The sequence below is a fragment of the Bactrocera dorsalis genome, chromosome 2, assembly GCF_023373825.1.
Source record: "Bactrocera dorsalis isolate Fly_Bdor chromosome 2, ASM2337382v1, whole genome shotgun sequence".
Classification (NCBI taxonomy): domain Eukaryota; kingdom Metazoa; phylum Arthropoda; class Insecta; order Diptera; family Tephritidae; genus Bactrocera; species Bactrocera dorsalis.
This window is the reverse complement of record NC_064304.1, coordinates 18863651-18877641: the sequence shown is the minus strand read 5'-3', so window position 1 is coordinate 18877641 and position 13991 is coordinate 18863651. Positions and strand designations below refer to the sequence as shown.

Below are 13991 nucleotides of genomic sequence, written 5' to 3'. Positions count from 1 at the left end.
GAAGGGAAGGTTGACAACCTCGCAAAACGCAATGGCAAAAGTGGCACTTATGTCGATTTAATAACATTTTTCAGCAAAAATTTCCTAGTTCATTTTCAAAACTCCATTGTCGATATGCTTGCATGTTTATAAATATGGATTTTTCTAAAATCATTTCTTGAATGGTTATACGCGTCTACAATCATGTTCATTGTGTTTATCATATTTACTTAAGTTATATTTCAGATCATATTCAGGAATAGCCTCGAAGTTAGTGAGGCTACTAAAAACCCTTAGTTATATTTATTGTTTATTTAGCTTGCTTTATGCTACAACCATGTCGTATACGCAACATCTTGAACAAAGTGTATTGTTGTGTGGGTATAATCATATCAATATGTAAATGAATATTTTACAAAATTTAGCTGCGCTGTATAACAGTTTTTTCAAGAAAATGTCATGTAAAATATGCTGATTGATTGCTCTTAAAATGAGGCGAAGGAGAGAGCGAGAGAGAGTCTGAGTTTAAACTAACAACTTTTGTTGCTCATTGTTGGCAACTTCGCTTTTGGTGTTTCCTATTCGATATCGCCTTTCACAAGCGCATCTCTCTTTTAATCCCTTTTCATATCCTCTCAAACACCTGTACGCGTCGTAATTCAAAACTCAATTATAGAAACATATTGTAAATACACCTTATGAAAGCGGAAAGAATTACAAAATGAAAACGACTGCGCTATGTATTTTCTCGTTAATCGATTGCACAGCACTATTCTGTACTGAACCTGTAGATATCTAGATGTTAAATTATATTAACTAAAATCTGTGTAGCATATAAAATATATGACGCGTTTTCCAAAGCGAGAAAATCAGATATTTTGGTATTTATTCGTAGAGAATTTATTACAAAAATTATATTTATTAATATTGTTATTCACTCGACGTCAGTAAAGCTTCAGGCACAACAAAACAGGGATGAATACTTGTTTCGGGTAGAGAGCACTTTAGTTCCCAACGGTCATTTTCCTCGTCATAGACTGATACACATTTCTTGCTACCAGAGTTGCCACCAATAGCCCATAGTTTATTGTCTAGTGATACGCAAGCTACAAAACCAAAGCCCACTTCCAAAGAGCAAATCTGCGAAATTTTGGCAAAAATATTTAGTTTGACATCAAGCGATTGCCAAAAACCAACTTAATATACCTTAGACCACGTGTCCTGCTGGGGATCGTAACGTTCAACAGTGTTGGTATTGTTCCATAACCCATCGCCTAAAACATAAATGTGACCACTATGTGCGGCTACCTGTAATACAAAAAGTAGCAATAAATGTTGTATTAAATTTTCATAGAGGGCGACAAAATAAGCCAGTGACTAATTACAATTAGACAATTTTGGATATTTTTTTGGAGCGGATCTACTTTTGCTGATTTTGAACACTCTACAGAAGGTTTGTAAGGTTGAAATCAAATGGATTCGCGTATTGTAACGGCAGTATCTCATTCACATATAAATTGAAAAACTTCAGACAGGATACGAATTCCAGTTACGTAAATCCGTTTATATTAAAAGAAATCCAAGGAGTTGAATGATAATTTTTAAACACTTAAGGAAAGTCGTCATATTCCCTTCTTCGACTCTTCTTCATTCCACCAAATCAGGACTCGATGAACGTTCTTCTAATATTTATAATTATTTTTTAATCTAACTTACACCAGCGAAATGGTGACTTTCTATCATGTCCGCGCAAGGAGTCCAAGTATTCGAATCCGGGTTGTAGCATTCAACGGATTTCAAGTTTTGACCGCCCCAAAACCCGCCCATTACATAAATTTTACCATTCAAAGTCACTGCACTGGCATCATATCGTCCAACAATCAAGCTGTTCGTGAACTGCCAACCATCGGCAGTCGTATATCTGGAAATAAATAAAAACAACGAAAAAATAATGAATATCTATAAACGGTCAAAAGTCATTTCGCCACGTTAAATGGTCTAATAATAAAAACTAATACGTTACAGATTTAAACGTATTTACCTTTCCACCGATGACAGAGCATTATTACCATCAGAACCACCAATCGCGTAGATTTTACCATCTAATTCGACAACACAGTGTGAGCATCTAGCTTTGTTCATAGCGGGCAAACTTTGCCATGCCTTATTCCTTATGTTCCAGCTGCGCACGATGTTGAGTGCTTTACAATGTTTTCCACCGCCAATAAAAAATATATTATCGTCCTTTAAAATAGTTGTATACTGATTGTAGTCATTGTTTATAGTCGCATATACCTGCCACTTATCTTCAGCTTTGTTATATTGTAGCAGCTTGGGAATCAACTATTCCAAAGATATTGTACGGACATTAATTGAAGGTTATCAGATATAAACCACAGTGTGCGCTTACCCCTGAACAAACCACTAGCAATGTTTTTTCCTCACAATTTGCAGCTCTGAACCCACGTGGTCCTGTAAATCGCATATTTAGCTTTTTCCGTGCTGCAGGCTCTCTGATCCACAACATCGCCTTGAATGCCAGCATCTCACAACCCGGTAACGGTTGTATGTGTGACAACAGAAAGTTAACATCGAATTGGGTAAGCCGGAGACAAGCTATTAAAAGTGGCAGATGCTCTTGACGCTCAGGAACATCATAATTGAACCAGCGTTTTAGGGCAGCGAAGGCTTTTTCCTCACGAAATATATTCAAGTTGTCCAATTCCAGAATACGTTGCATTTTTTCAACATCGAAATTCAGAAACTCATCGCTTTGACTGATCTGGTATTATCGAAAAGAAAATTTCAATTACACAAGTACCGCTATTGTGAGACATTACGTCTACTTATATTTAGACTCACCTTCACGAAATTCTGTGTTTCGTGCTCGATGATTTTCTGCATAAGACGTTCACACTGCGTTTCACGCTCCAGCGTGTAAACACCCTGTAAACTGTATTCATTAATGTGTGCCATGAGGTAGTCCACGCAAGAAGTTATGGCGTCGTCCAATTTCAAAACTATTGCTGCCTTCAGCATGGCACCGACATTGTTAACGGTAACGAGCGTCTGCCCGGTGTAACAAAAAGTTATTAGACGCTCAAAAGTATCACTATCGATATCATTTATCTCTATGACAGGATTATTGCTTTGATCGCTGTTGAAAAGGTTCTCGAAGTAAGGACTCGCCGCTGCGAGTATCAAACGATGCGCGGGTACACTGTGCAGTCCAAAAATTAAAAATATTTTTCTAAATCATTTAATGTATGCTGAGGACAAAGTAATACTTACAGAGCCGTTGGGTTTGAAACTCTAAATGTCACATCGATTAGAGACTGTTCGTCGTAGAAGCTAAATATTTTCGCCATTAATTTCTTCATGAAGCGGTTTTGCCCACTGGAATTGATCTGAAGAGCAGGTATTTGCGTAAAACTCGTGGCCATTATTAGTTAAAGACCTTTTGTGATAAAAGAATACAATATTAAATAAGAAATGACTGGACCTTGAATTGATGAAATATATTCGATTTTACAAATCGGACAAAAATTGTTATAAATTGAAATCAGACCACTAGTTTTGAAAACCTCAAAAAACCCAATAAATATGGCCCAGTTCCTACGGCTCACTTTTTAACATTTACCATTTCACCGAAAATCGGTCAATCTGTGAGATATATGTAGTATTGAATTTTAGGCAACAGCCTTCCTTATAATAATGCGTCCTTGTATGTATTATAAATAGATAAAATTCGGTCAATACTTTCCCAATTCCTACTTTCGAACTACCATTTCAGTTTGTATACATATATTTCTGTCAATATGGGAGTTACAGTGTCATTCTCTTTCTGATAACGTTATATAAGTAATCTTATCAGTCTTATCTTCTCACTGAGCGTAGAATATTAATGTGCTATAGCTTATGCCCGAAAATACGAGTATGTGACGTGTTCTCGACCATATTTAAGTAATGGCAAACATTTTTGCCATCCGCTGAAAACTTGTTTCTGATAATGTGATTTCCGACTCTGACACAATTCACTATACATAATATATCAAATGTGGACTCTTTTGTTGACTTTATATCACATATTTATATTTCATTAGAAGTTACTTTTAATAAAAATATCGCAGACACGAAGCAAAATATAGCATGGGAACTAAGTGAGTCTTTGACCTATAATATGGCAATAATATGATGACAAACATGATTGCAATCCTTTCACGTTTTCATCGAATTATGAATCTTGAATTCTTACGCAACATTTTCTTACACCCAAACCTAGCCCTTCTTTACTTGTTCAATATAAATAGCGAGAGTATAAAATGTTGATTTAAACCCGCACTTAAAGTTCTCTTTTTTCATCGAATATCTCCCAAATCCTAAACGCAAACGCTTAACTAAATTTCTTCAATATGGCAGCATTTTATATTATATATGACTAAAATTTATTTTCTCAATTTTCTTAAAAGTTAGTCACTTAAGTGTAAAATCGAAAAAAGGTCGAGTCCCAAAAATCGATTGTTTTACGAGTAAACTCGTTGCTCAAGTAGAATCGGATTCGAGTTTAATACCATCCCTACGAACCGCACAATGAAAATACCGTTTTTAAATATTGGGTTGTCAAAAGAGTCTCGCGGTATTTTTATTGAATTTTATTTATTTATTTTTTTTATTTATTTTTTTTTTCTCTTTCGACCAATTTAGCGATTTTAATTTAATTTTCGACGACAGGTCTTCCGGAGCGTGGCGCATTTTCGACCACGTCTACACCAGAACGAAAACGTTGAAACCGTCGTTGTGCGGTGGAAATGGAAAGAAAAATTTTTTTTTTTTTTGAAAAAAAGTCGACGGCGCATGACCTCTCGGAAAGTAGTCCGACAACGCAAAACTCTATAACCGGAAAAAAAGTCACCATTGGATAATTTCGTGAATATCTGCAGTGATGTTACCGACTTTAGTCCAGTTCATCGCAAACAATTGCGCTTATTATCAAGTAGCAACTAATAATTATGTAGCTATGCAAATATTTTTTCTTTATTTCTATTAAAATTTTTCTTAAGTCTGGATTAACAGATTTATTTTGTTTTTTGCTTGCTCTACCAATTTTTCAGCTGGATGAATTTTGTATTTTAAGTTTTAATGCTCAATAAAAAACGATTTGTATGCATATCTGAAATTTTATAGTTTTCAACATTTTTACATGGTTTTTCGAAGTAAATATAGTTCGTTATTTCATCTTACACGGTTTTCAGATGGTTTATGTATGTAAGCGGCGAGTAACTATATATAACGCGTTAGGAGTTCAGAGGTTTACCAGTAAACTAAATTTTAGAACTAGACACATTGCAGTGCTTAGCTGCAATTACTAAGCGCTCTCAACTGTTGACTCATACTTTGCGTCGGACCTGATGAGGATAAAATGATGCGAAATGATCGAGAGGGAGCTTATTTGTGTCGTTCCTTCAAATTTCGTTTCCCACTGATTTTATCAGCTACTTTAAGCTGGTATATTCCTGGCATCTCTTATTATTTGAGCAAAGTTACTCAAAATTTCTTAATCTTAATCTTCATAAACAGGGAAGAAAAAAAGAGAAAGAAATGAGAGTAAATCAAAGAGTTTCGCATGATGTCATCATTTCGACCAGCAGAATCGCGCGGTTCACCAGACGTGCCAAATTTTTTTTAATTCTCTTTACAATTAAATAAAATTTATTTCGTATAACTACAATGACTGCAATCATTCCGATTTGTTGAATAAACTAAAACGAGCTTATCGCAAGAGCGTTTTCGGTACCCTACTCGTAGTATTAGTTCTTCTGCATATTTCTTGCATATATCGAAATATTTGTACACTCGTGGCCACTCAGAGCTTGAAAAAAGCAGAGACTTCTCATGAAACAATGAGTGCAGGTACGTATCATATATAATTTATGTATAAGTTGTTCTCTCACATTTGTTTTCATATTCACATAATTCTAGCAATGGATAAGTGCGACCGCACGGTCTTTTAAATTTTTTTCATGACCAAAATATGCACACATATACACATACATACTTGTATGAGGCTAGCTTGGGCTACTGTAGGGGTTAGCAGGTGGCAGATAGTTGAACGGCCTCCAGATAGGAGTATGAAGGTTAGCTGCGAATATTCAATAAACAGTCCCCGAGCAAGCAGCAGAGGTGGAGGGTGTAGCCTTAAAAGCTACGTCTGCCCGACGAAGTCTATGTGGTGGGGCCAATCGATACCGCCTGTAAATAAGTGTTAAACCAACAAAAATCCCGGAAGCGTCTGACTCAGATTGAGGGGCTTACTGGGCAGCGTCTGTCTCTATGTTAGGAGCGGCTGAAAAAAAAATCACCTTCCAGTAGGTATAAAATGGTACGGGTAGGATCCCGGAATAAATAAAAACATGTCTGCGAGTACGAAAAAGAGTCAAGTTACGGTACAGGGTGTAAAAAGCCCAGTGCCAACAGTTTTGGGGGTGAGCAAGCAGGCTCCCGTATCCCGTCGATATCCAGCGACTGCAATGATGTGGTGGCCCACTTGGCCAGCGTATCAGATAATGCCACAAGTTTGGTTAATAGCGCAATAGTAGACCCCTTTAAGCGAGGGTCAAAGTTAGCTCGAACACCTGAAAAGGTTATTTTCATGGAAAGGCCTGTACGGGCAAGATCGTCGCCGCCTTCGCTACAAATAGGTAGCACGCCTACAGTGAAAACTGTGCAAACGGGTAGGGATTATATGGCATAGCTAGGGGACAGCATCAATAAGCTCATAAGTTTGTTGCAACCACCGCACCGTTCCATAAATAATGGCATGCGAGAGCTTTTAAGTGCCATTTCGAGGCTGCATACACGTGCACAAGAGCAAAATGCAAGCTCTAGAAAAACAGATCGAGCAACTAACCTTGCTAAAAGCGTAACAGAAGCAACACCTAAAAGGATGCTTGAAGAACAGAATACCAATCGGAAAACGCCACCAAAAATAGCAAGATATCCGATCAAGTGGAGATGGTGAAAAACAGAATTGAAGGCAAAATAAATGAAAAAATAAAAGAAACGCCAAAGGACGGAGGCTGGATGACAGTCAAAAACAAAGGGAGGAAAGTCATCAAAGAGCAAAGGAAAGTTATTCGCAGGCCCCCTCCGAAACCGGATGCGCTGGTGATTACGAAAACTGGGGACATGTCCTATAGTGAGATACTACAAGCTGTTAAAGAAGAGGAAACTCTCCAAAATTTGGGCGAAAACGTGTCGCGTATCAAAAAAACAGCAAAAGGAGAGATTCTGTTGGAGCAAGCGAGAGATAAAAAGGAAGCAGCAGTGGATACAAGGAAGATATTTGTAAAGTTCTAGGCAACAAGGTGGAAATAAGAGTTTTAACGCAGGAGAAAACAATAGAAATTCGAGACCTAGACGATGTGACTACAAAGGACGATGTAGTTCAAGCAATTCGATCGCAACTAAAAGAACTCAATGTAGAAAAGAGTTCAATTAGAAACATAAGAAAAGCGTATGCCGGAACACAAATAGCAGTTTTAAGCCTTCCAGAGAAAGAAGCAAGGCGTCTACTAGACGCAGGAAAAATAAAGATTGGCTGGGTTGTGTGCAGAATACGGGAAGCTGCGATCCTTAAAAAATGCTATAGATGCCTCGAATATGGCCACATAGCAAGCAAGTGCACAAACCCAGAAGACAGGAGCAAATGCTGCATGAAGTGTGGAGAAAAGGGACACTTTGCTAAGGCATGTGTGAAGGAACCATTTTGTGTATCCTGCAAAATAAATGGAAGGCCGAATACAAACCATCAAATTGGCAGCAAAAGATGCCCAGTTTACCTAGCAGCAAGCAGCAATAGGAAATGAAAATCTGCCAAGTAAATTTAAACCAATGCGAAGCAGCGCACGAACTGCTAAAACAAACAGTGCATGAAAAAGAAATAGATGTTTCAATAATATGCAAGCAATACAAAAGTCAAAAGATAGCACAGGTAAAGTGGCAATATGGGTCTGCGGCGATAAGGCGGTGCGAGATGGAACACTGACTAGCCGATCGTTCTATGCCAGAGCAAAAATTTGTGGTACCCACTTCTATAGTTGCCACTTGCCACCAAGTTTATCGCTAGAAGCGTACGAAAAAATTCTTGACAAACATGTTAGAGATGCCCAAACAACAACTCCGAATCTAACTGCAGAAGATTTCAACGCCTGGGCCTTGAAATGGGAAATCAGAAAAACTAATCAACGAGGGAATGCCTTGCTCAAAGCATTCTCAGTACTTGATGCGGTGCTGCTAAACACGGGAACCAAGAATACATTTGAAAAAAATGGATATGGTTCCATAATCGACATTACGTTTGTCAGTAGATCCCTAGCAGGGAAGACGAAGTGGCAAATATGTGATATATACATGCATACATACATAGTGACCATCAAGCGATAATAATAGACACTTGTAATAATAATAAACGCCAAAAGAGAACTGGGTGGCCAAAAAAAGCTCTAAGTAAAGGATGGAAAGACGAATCAATAGATGAGAACTTATTTAAAATAATGATGGACGAAAAATTAAGCAGTTCAAATGACGCGAATAAACAAGCAAAACTATTGATTGACTGTGTTAGCAGAGCTTGCGATGCTGCTATGGTAAGGAAAAAAATACAACCACCGCCGAAACCAGTATATTGGTGTAATGACAAAATTACTGTTTTGAGAAGTAACTGCAACAAAATCCGGCGGAAATACCAAAGAAGTAAAGGAACTTTGGAATTTGAGCGACTACGAGAAACGTTTAAAGCAAGACGGGAAGAACTTAGAGCAGCAATCAAGAAGAAAAGCAAAGCTGCGCACTTTAAAGAACTTTGCGGTAAAGCGGAAGAAAATCCATAGGATAGAGCGTATAAAGCGGTAATCACAAAAGTTAGAGGTGACAAAAGACAAATGCCGACCTGTCCTATACTTCTTAAGGAGGTAGTAGATACTCTGTTTCCAAAACAACAAACGCAAACAGTAGACCTAGATAGCTTAGAGCTTCCAGTTTTTCTGCCAGTGGATAACAATGAAGTCATGAAAGCATCGGAACGTTTTGGTAACACAAAAGCACCTGGTTTGGATGGCATTCCAAATAGGGCATTAAAAACTGCCATCAAAGTCAAACCCAAATATTTTACGGAGTTATTTAATAAGTGCCTGAGGGATGGAGTTTTCCCTAGTAAATGGAAAGTACAGCGTTTGGTTCTGCTACCCAAACCAAATAAGCCGCCGGGAGACTCAAGCTCATACAGGCCCCTCTGTATGATCGATACTATGGGTAAAATCCTCGAACGGATAATAAGTGATCGGCTAGAAAAACACCTGGAGGAAGTAAAGGGCTTATCTGACAAGCAGTATGGCTTTCGCAGAAGACGCTCGACAATTGACGCAATCAAAAAGGTTACCGAAATTGCAGACAAGGCCATCGAGGGAACCAGGTGGATGTACGGCTCCAAAAAATACTGTGCAGTTGTTACGTTGGACATTAAAAATGCATTCAACTCCGCTAGTTGGGCCCACATAATGAAAGCACTAGAGGCCCTTAAAACGCCAACGTTCCTTCTGCGTATCATAAGTAGCTACCTTTCGAATCGAGTACTGCTGTATGATACGGATGAGGGGGTAAAGCGGTATGCAGTTACTGCTGGAGTACCGCAAGGATCGGTGCTAGGACCACTCCTATGGAACATCCTCTACGATGGAATCCTTCGACTTCCAACACCGAAGGAAGTGGAAATATTAGGATATGCGGATGATATTGCGGTGACAATCGTGACAAAAGAACTGCACCAACCTAAGGCTTATGCAGCAATATTGCACAAAAAAGAAAGAGATGGCTAACAACAGCGAAGCTTCAACTGGCAGGACAAAAAAACTGAAGCAGTGCTCATATCTAGCAGGAAGAAAGTGGAAGTCGTCACCTTGGATATGGACGGACATAAAATAACGTTACAGTCTTTCCTAAAATACTTAGGCGTAATAATTGATACGAGGATGAACTATAAGACAAACATTAAGAAAGCCTGCGGAAGAGCGGCGGGAGTTAACACAGCCTTAAGTCGAATAAAGGCTAACACAGGCTGGCCAAGTCAGAGCCGAAGACTATTATTGGCTAAAATGCCACAGTCAATAGTTAGTGTGGGCTAACACACTAAAGCATAAAACAAATGCGAAACTAGCTAGATCCCTATTTCGGTTAAGTGCACTTAAAGTTGCCAACGCTTTCCGCACAGTGTGTCACGAGGCCGCAGGAGTGATTTCAGGCATAATGCCACCTAAAATAATGGCTCGTGAGTTAAATAGAGTGTACGGTAAAAGCAAAAGTAACGGCAAGCCTCTAGAAGCTAGAGAACGCGAGGAAGAAAGACAGCAGAGTCTAAAAGAATGGGAATCTATGTGGAATTCAGCGGCCAAAGGACGATGGCCACACAGATTGAATAAAAATGTTGAAACCTGGGTTAGTAGAGAGCATGGCGACGTTGATTTTTACCTGACGCAGCTATTAAGTGGTCATGGCTGTTTTAGGGAATACCTCCACAAATATGGTCATGATGAGGTAAAAATGTGTTCATCTTGTGGCTATGGAAAAAAGATGCTGAACATGTATTTTTCCACTGTCCAAAGTATGAGGAGGATAGGACATTTTTAGAAACGGAAATCTCCGAAAGAATAACGCCAGATGACATAGTGCCACAAATGCTGCGGTCAAAGCATGTGGGGAACCATGTTAAGCACTGGACCGCAAAGGTTATTCAAGAGCAGCGAAGATTAGAGCGCCTGGGATATAGCGAGTCAAACGGCCGCAACCAGATCGAAAATCCTTGAGACATTATAGCCAATAGGCTTAGCTTGCTCTGCGATGTAATACTTAATCGGTAGTTCCGCAGGGCAATTCATCAAAACTATGTGTAGTTATTGAGATGTTTTTTTAGTGGGTTAAAGTCCCACACTACTGTTGTAAGGGCAACAGTGTCTTTTGATGATTTTTTTACATCTCGCCATACAAAAAAAAAAAAAAAAAAAAAAAAAATACTTGTATGTTCAAGATAAGTACATTCCTGTATGCTGAAGTCATGAATGAATTTGAAATGTTTGGTGAAGTGCGCGAATGCAACTACGGGTTGATTTTATTAAATTTGATATTTCAGTACATTTTACAGTGATAAGAAAATGCTGAATCCCCCCTTTGTAGTGTTCGTGGCAATTGATTGTTGATGCACGTGTTTCTAAGTGGTCAAAATAATAAGTACATTGTTAATTATTTTAAGATTTTCAGCAAATCGGACGATTTATTTTAATGGTTTGCTCTTTAAGTTGTATAGTTCCATGTTTAAAACGCATTAAACGTAAAAAATTGTATAGATGGGTAGAAAAAATCATTGCATTGCGGAGGAAAAGGAAATCGTCTTAAAACTCAAAAAAGAGGGCCAAAATCTTAGAAATATCGCTAAAATTGTATTTCGTGCAGAATGACAAAGGATTAAAAAGAATGTTGAAAATCGTGGTCGACCAAATAAGACATCAACAACAACGGACAACCGTATCGTCACTGTTGGTAAAAAGGACCCATTTATCTTCTTCTTCTTTACTGGCGTAGACACCGCTTACGCGATTATAGCCGAGTCAACAACAGCGCGCCAGTCGTTTCTTCTCTTCGCTACGTGGCGCCAATTGGATATTCCAAGCGAGGCCAGGTCTTTCTCCACTTGGTCCTTCCAACGGAGTGGAGGTCTTCCTCTTCCTCTGCTTCCCGCGGCGGGTACTGCGTCGAATACTTTCAGAGCTGGAGTGTTTTCATCCATCCGGACAACATGACCTAGCCAGCGTAGCCGCTGTCTTTTAATTCGCTGAACTATGTCAATGTCGTCGTATATCTCGTACAGCTCATCGTTCCATCGAATGCGATATTCGCCGTGGCCAACGCGCAAAGGACCATAAATCTTTCGCAGAACTTTTCTCTCGAAAACTCGCAACGTCGACTCATCGGTTGTTGTCATCGTCCAAGCCTCTGCACCATATAGCAGGACGGGAATTATGAGCGACTTATAGAGTTTGGCTTTTGTTCGTCGAGAGAGGACTTTACTTTTCAATTGCCTACTCAGTCCGAAGTAGCACCTGTTGGAAAGAGTAATCCTGCGTTGGATTCAGGACCCATTTATACCTTCAAGAATAAAATCACCCGATATTAGCAGCATAATATCTTCCCGAATGGATCGACGAAGGCTACATCGAGCTAGTATACCTAGCAGGACAGCCAGAAAAATACGATAATTGCAGAAAAAAATTTAAAGATAAATTTACAATTCGCGAAAAGTCATGCAAATTGGTCCGGCAAAAGTGGTGAGCAAAAGTGGGCGCAATATCTTGTGGAGCGACGAAGCAACAGAATTTGCTTCATCCGTAAATTTTCGTCATCCGAAAGGCAAATAATAGCATTCACAAAATACAAAAAAGAGCGTTAAACACGGTGCCGGAAACATAATGGTCTGAGGCTGCTTTTTATGGTATGGTGTAGGACCAATACATCGTATTTCAAGCACCGTGAATAGGTTCCAATTTAAAGATATCTTGGAAAACACTAATATACTTCGAGGTTGGCAAAGATTGGTAACAGGACAATGGTCGAAGTTCTCTTAAATGACCATATCAATTTCCCGACTTGAATCCAATTGAAAACCTTTGGGGTGTTAAAGCAACGAAATGGGAAGCAATCGTTCTAAAATAAGGATCAGTTAGGGAATTTTATTTAAAACAACCTGGTATGAGATTCCAATTCATACGTGCCACAAACTTATCTTCAGTATGCCAAAACGAATGTCAAAAGGAATTGAAAATAACGACTGATGAAGGAAGCAAATAAAAATCAAATAGGAGACAGAGAACTCAAACAAATACATTTTTTCATTTACACATACCTGATGTACTTATTATTTCGTCCAGCCATAATATAAAAAAAACTTATTTTCAAACTAATTTTAATCGCCTGTCGTCATTTTGACGAAGGATGACTTCTATTAGCTATTCAAGAGTTTGAGTTACTATATGCAACTTTATATATTTTTGTTGATACTTACGGATATATATTGTAGTATAGTATAATCCGGATATGAATAGCCGGAAACTGATATAACTATGCACACTGTTCACAACGCGCAATTTAAACAAACTGAACTCGTTCGCTTTGTACTCAAGCTATATATACTGCAGCTGAAACATTTTTGTATAACTGAGTACAGCGATAACTTAGAAAAGCGATCCTCTTTGCGCTCTTGTTAAAATAATATTTCTCTGGCTCTGTGTTGAGAGATTTAAAGAGTATTGCAGGGCTTAGCTTTAGTGACGATCACTTAATTCCAACAACGCTTTAAGCTTTAGTTGGTGACCGAAAGAAAAATTAACTTAGTTCATATTGAAATAAATCAACTATGAGCAAAAAATAATAAGACTTCATTTGTTTGTAAAATTCTTAATTTATTATACAAAACCTATTGCGTCCTCCTCAATGTAATACCCATTGGCCCCAAAACACTTGCACCAATGCTTTTTCTGATCCGCGAAACAGTTGTTAAAGTCAATTTCCGGAATAGGCATTCTTAATTTCTTCGATTTTATGACTATGTGACATGACATTTTTATTTTTTGTTTAAATGCTTCCATTATATCTCGTTTCCTCGTTTCCTCGTTTTTCGTTTTTTTTACTTATCTGTGATACTGATATAGTTGAAGTTTTTCAGCTCTTTTAGCTGTTCAATCGAGCATCAAAATTTTAAACAAGGAGAAATACGTCGACATCCCAAAAAATGTCATGTTGCCATGGGCTGAGGAAAATTTGCTTGTTATAAGGAAGATAACAATTCAACGCATACGTGTGAGTTGACACAAAAGATTTATAATAATAATTCTATCAATGTTTTGGAGTGGGAATCATACAGCCCAGACTTAAACCCTATAAAACATCTCTGGGTGATGTTAACGGAGCCA

At 38.3% G+C, this 13991-nt stretch overlaps 1 protein-coding gene across 3 annotated transcripts in view; it reads right to left on the bottom strand.

Moving 5' to 3' along the window:
- Window positions 1-13169, bottom strand: part of LOC105233783 (kelch-like protein 20) — a 229579-nt gene extending 216410 nt beyond the window's left edge. Inside the window, exons 1-7 of one of the 3 annotated variants that reach the window (XR_007422037.1) lie at window positions 13085-13169; window positions 3271-3436; window positions 2842-3229; window positions 2390-2761; window positions 2021-2322; window positions 1186-1900; window positions 878-1119 (exon numbers count right to left, since the gene is read on the bottom strand). Coding sequence is in view for 1 of the 3 variants with exons in the window: in XM_049450590.1 (XP_049306547.1) it covers window positions 2459-2761; window positions 2842-3199; window positions 3271-3422 (813 nt within the window). In the remaining 2 variants the exon portion in view is untranslated. Of the gene's footprint in view, window positions 1-877; window positions 1120-1185; window positions 1901-2020; window positions 2323-2389; window positions 2762-2841; window positions 3230-3270; window positions 3437-13084 lie in introns of those variants that run through there. The other 2 variants (XR_007422038.1, XM_049450590.1) reach the window with 2 other exon arrangements.
- Between the last annotated feature and the right edge of the window lie 822 nt (window positions 13170-13991).